We start from the raw sequence: 5,067 nt of genomic DNA, 5'->3' as shown, positions 1-5,067 counted from the left end.
AGATGCGTCGCCGTTACTATATTGGCATGGAGGGTTGTTGTAGAATTGGATGAAGAGGTAATCGAAAAGCCAAGTTCTAATGGCGGTATCAAGGTAGTAATCTGTGAAGAAACATTGTGGTGCTGCCGACAAGTAAAAGTACCTACACACAAGTAACATCCAAAATACTTAATTATTTAGAATAAATAAATTTTACTAATTTATCTACAAAAAAAATTAGTAAATATAAGTAAAACTTGTATAATAATGATAAATATTTTTTAGTATGCACCTGTCTTGCTTTCTGCGTGTATCGAGTTCTCTAGCCAAATCATCCCAATAAAGGTTTGAACCACCTTCAATGTCGAAATCAATGCCATCAAGGTACACACTCCCTAATGGACCCCTTTGGCCATTCAGGAAGTTGTTGTAAAGGTAGTCGGAGACGCTCTTGGCATCTTCCGGCGAGCATAAGGAGTAGGGCCCAACGGCTCCTCCAAGGGAGAGGAACACCTTCACACCGTTTCTTTGGCAATGTTCGATTTCTGGTTGTAGTTTGTCACAAGGGGACCATGGCCCACAGTGGCCAGCAAAGTTCCAATCTGGAGTTCTGCCACAACCGAAAGTGTAGAGAAAGGCGAGGAGCACAATCTCGTAGTTTCCGGTGTCACATGTGGAGGTTAAGGTACCGTCGCCATTGTTCTGGCCCCAGTAGATGGCTATGCCACCTTTGGCATGCGCAGAGGAGAGGGTGAGGAGGAAGAACAGGAGCAATGTTAATGCTTGATGAGTACTACTACTACTCTTGTTGGAAGCCATAGTGGTTCTGTTTTTGGTGCAGAGTGTGGTGCATAGAGACTGTGAACTAATTTATAATGGTTACAATAATTGATGAGAAGAAACTTTGGATCATGTAGTATAGGATTCGTGCACTTTATTTGACTATTCAGAAATTAAATTTTGACTATTCAGAAATTAAATTAAACATGCAAAAGATGTGCTTGATATTAAAAATTGTCAGTACATTCCCCCAAGAAAACTTAATGACCAATCTTATCATGTTGAATCTTGCGTGTATTCAATACACGTGTAAGATGCTGCAGCTACTATCGATTTACTCTACTATAAGATTACTTCAACGTTTATCCGACGTTTTCATGTGTTTGTAAACAATAACCGGTGAGAATAAAGAGGAATATGCTTTTGTTATTATTTGTCTTTTAATTAGGATATCTATATATGATTCTAATTGCCACATCTCAAGTTAAAATACACCGTCCGTTAAATAATTGAAACTGGCGTGAATTTGCTGCATTAAAAACAGAATATAATAATCAACCTAACACTTCTAAAGAGTGAACTCGTGCAACCCGTGTAACTCCAACTTATAATAATATTTATTATTTGAGCTATTAGGCTTTAGACGCGAGTTAACAGGTTACAATAATAATGCATAAAGCAATGTGAGAAAATAGAGTCGCATATACATTGCAGAGATACTTAGATAAATGATAAATCAACCATGGGTAACCAACAAGTGATATGCATGATTTGCCAACAAATTGTTTAGCATAGACTAAAGTTACGAATTATCTATATAAGTTATCAATTGAAAGTTATCTAATGCAAAAGAAACTTTCATAGTTACATAAATATTTTCGAAGCGTAAAATAGCGTCCCATTTTTTCTATCCATTTTCCAGAAATTAATACCAGAAACAAGTTGTCATGCATGTAACAGAAAGCCAGAAGCAATGCACTAAATAGCAATCACGTTACTTTTTGCAATGATTATTCATTATTATACATATGTCAAATACATCAAATTTGAACAAATTAATTTTTTCCAGTTACAAATCCTAATGACTTATGAAAGTGAATCAACTAATCATGCTAGTACACTAATATTGTGATACTGGAAAAGCAAATATACAGCTCCAGAGTCCAAGACACTAGCATCCACCATTTGTGGCTGAAAAACTAAAGTACACATCTTGGGTTATTCTGTTTTGCAATTATCTGTAGAAGCCATGTAAGGTTACTTACATCAAAGATCAGTCACCCTGAAACAATTTCCTGGAAACTGAGCCAGATGCTTAGCTTGATCCCCATCAGCTATGTAATTGTCATAACCTGAACCCCCTTCCCGTTGAATTGAACGCTTGTTTCCTGTCAACGGTGTCTCACATACTCTGTCAGGTAAGATTACTTACATCAAAGATCAGTATTTGAATAAATTAATTCCTTTCTAGTTGTTAAATTAGTATTTCTTTAAATTATTTTATGATTTCAAATGTTTTCTGAAACCTTTTTTTTTTCTTTTTGTAAAAGTTATTGTCTTTTAGTGCTTCTGAAAAAAGGAAATTAATTAGTATTAAATTTAAATATAAGACATATAAAAAATATTAATGACCTAATATTTTCATTTCAAAAATATTGTATTGTGCCATAAAAATAAACAAATAAGATAATAAATAAATTTTACAATTTTGACTGTCTACTTTATTTATTAGAGTACTTACATGCCAACAAAAAAAAATGAATTACTCTTGACAATACATATTTTAAGTTTCAAACAGTAGACCAAGAAAGATACTTATTACAAATGTGTTGGATTTGATTATCACGTGATTAACAATACTGTTGAGATATGTGGAAACACGTAAAATTAGAAGTGAATCAGAAGTTTGTCCTTTATCAATGCGAGTATACCCCACTAACCATACAGTCACTATCAAATAATTATTTATAGAGAAAAAAACAAATTTATACCTAATTTTTTAGTTTGTGAATATTTAAGATGATGAGAATTTAAAAATATATTGAAGTCTCTCATAATTTTTTAAAATTTTGATATATCTATCTCTGAATTTAATTTGTTCAATTTTAAAAAGAGGAGTGTTAGGGTCAGTAATTTTTATGATTTATAATCATCAAATAGTTATTAATGATAATTTTAATAGTGTGAGATTGGTATGAAATTTTATCCAATAACTCACTTTCTTTTATTGGTTACATGCTGGCCAAAATTTATTAAAGTTGCTGGCTCCTAGACTTTTTCTTTTAAAAATTTTCTCACGTGTGTATTCGTATTAACCAGGTTAGTACAACAGGAGTCACGTTTGATTTTTCCGTTAAATCTAAAAGACCCAAATGAACATGAGGGATCAATATATTCAGATTTTGAAAAAGTCAGAGATTTAAATATATTTTCAAATTTTCGATAATTTAAATATCCACAAATCAAAAGGTCAATGACTTATTTGTCCTTTTCTCTTATTCATATCTAAACTTCTAGATTAGGTTGTTTAATCAAATTAAAGGTTAAACTTCTAAATTAGGTTGTTTAATCAAATTAAAGGTTAAGTACGATTTTAGTTATAAGGTAAGAATTGAAAATTTTTTTATCTATAATATTTATTTTGTTTATAAAATTGNCTGAATTTTTGTTTAAAAAAAAAAGAAAAAAAAAACAAGTGAAAGAAAAAGTAAAAAGCGGATCGGGGGTGTTCAGGAAAGAAGAGGGGGAAGGAAATCCGCCGGCAGCCCTCAAGAGTGTCGTCATTCCTTGCGGTTTGCACCGTTGCAGTGCTTCCCTCGTAATTCGTAGCGTCGTTGATCACCGCAAAGCTGTTCTCGTTGCGATTCGCAGTGTCACCGACCACCGTATCTCCATTCTCGTTTTAATTCACGGCGTCGCCACCACTGCCGCAGTCTTTTCCACGCGATCCGCCACCATCACTGCAGCTTTCCTTCCCTCGCGATTCACAGTTCACCATCGCAGCCCCTCCCCCCACCACCGCCGCAGTCCTTCTACTCACGATTCGCAGATCACCTGCTCTCCCTCGAGGTCTTTACAATGCTGTTTCAATTTATTTTTTTTTTTATTTTTCAGATTTAAAGGAAGGTGTTTTGTTTCTGTTTATTCTATTGTTATTGTTGTTGTTGTTGATGCTTCTAGTTACTTCTGTTTATTCTTTTTTATTTCATTGTTGTTGTTGATGCTTCTGATTGCTTCTGCTTTTATTTCTTTTGTTGAAGAAGAATGTAAGACTTTGCTTTATTACTTCCTGTTTTTTCTAATTCTCAATGTGTATTGCTTTATTTATCTTCTAGTTGTCTTATTTATCTGTTTTCATTATTCGTATGTATTGCTTTTGCTTCTTGTCTTGTTTATCTGCTCTTGTGATGAAAAAAAAAAACGAAAGAATAGAAAATAAAGATTTTGAAAAAGAAGAGGGAAGTCTTTTGGTTCAAAAAGAACGATTTTAAATCAAGTTAAATCTTAGGGATGATTTTGTAAACAAAAAAAATTAAAAGCAAAAAAAATTTTCAGTTTCTACCTTAAGAACCAAAATTATACTCTGACCCTTAAATTAATATAATACATTTTGACCAAAGATAGAGATAACGCAATTAATTAACCCTAGGTTGATGACTAAAATAAAAGTAGGTCTACGTATGAAACCTTTATTATTCAAAGAAAAAATCAGTACATGCAGAACAGCATCAACATACTTTGATCACAAAAATCAAAGCCTGAAGAGAAGCTAGATACCACAAGGTGATGATGATATTGATCACCCATAACTCATAATAAGTAATCATCATCATCACAACTTATTATTCCATCGTTACATAGCAGATATTCATTCTAAAAGGGTCTTAGTTTCGGCATGATGCGGTTGAAAGCTGCAGATACACATTCAGTTATAGTGTTTGATAACGTTGCCATCAATGTTTGTGAAACCCTAACATTATCATCAACTTTAACACAATCTTTGATTTGATCGCTGTAGTGGTTAGTAACATCGCGGAACCTATCCCAAAGCATGACGCCACCATAGTTAGGAGTGTGCTTGATGATTGGAAGAACCTTAGTACACAGATCTTGCGGTGAAATATAGCCACCGCTGGGAGCTGCATCAGGTGCAGCGGGTAGTCCCATAAACACCGTGTTATTGAGCTTCACATAGGAGGTCCATGTATTCCATGAAGATATGAGCAGAGATGCGTCGCCGTTACTATATTGGCATGGAGGGTTGTTGTAGAATTGGATGAAGAGGTAATCGAAAAGCCAAGTTCTAAT

At 33.9% G+C, this 5,067-nt stretch overlaps 2 protein-coding genes across 2 annotated transcripts; both read right to left on the bottom strand.

The window, feature by feature from the left end:
- On the bottom strand, nt 1-849 carry LOC107624674 (hevamine-A; the record flags this gene model as incomplete). The annotated part of the gene is given in 2 exon segments (XM_016327130.2): nt 1-142; nt 272-849. Coding segments are annotated over 2 exon segments (669 nt in total), but the record flags the coding sequence as incomplete, so codon positions are not given.
- A 3,564-nt stretch (nt 850-4,413) lies between these two features.
- Nucleotides 4,414-5,064, bottom strand: LOC107624672 (hevamine-A; the record flags this gene model as incomplete). Its single annotated transcript, XM_016327128.2, has 1 exon — nt 4,414-5,064. A coding segment is annotated over one exon (432 nt), but the record flags the coding sequence as incomplete, so codon positions are not given.
- Between the last annotated feature and the right edge of the window lie 3 nt (nt 5,065-5,067).

This window comes from Arachis ipaensis, unplaced genomic scaffold, assembly GCF_000816755.2.
Source record: "Arachis ipaensis cultivar K30076 unplaced genomic scaffold, Araip1.1 Aipa1071, whole genome shotgun sequence".
NCBI lineage: Eukaryota > Viridiplantae > Streptophyta > Magnoliopsida > Fabales > Fabaceae > Arachis > Arachis ipaensis.
The sequence above is the reverse complement of the archived record's forward strand: the minus strand, read 5'-3'. Positions and strand labels throughout refer to the sequence as shown.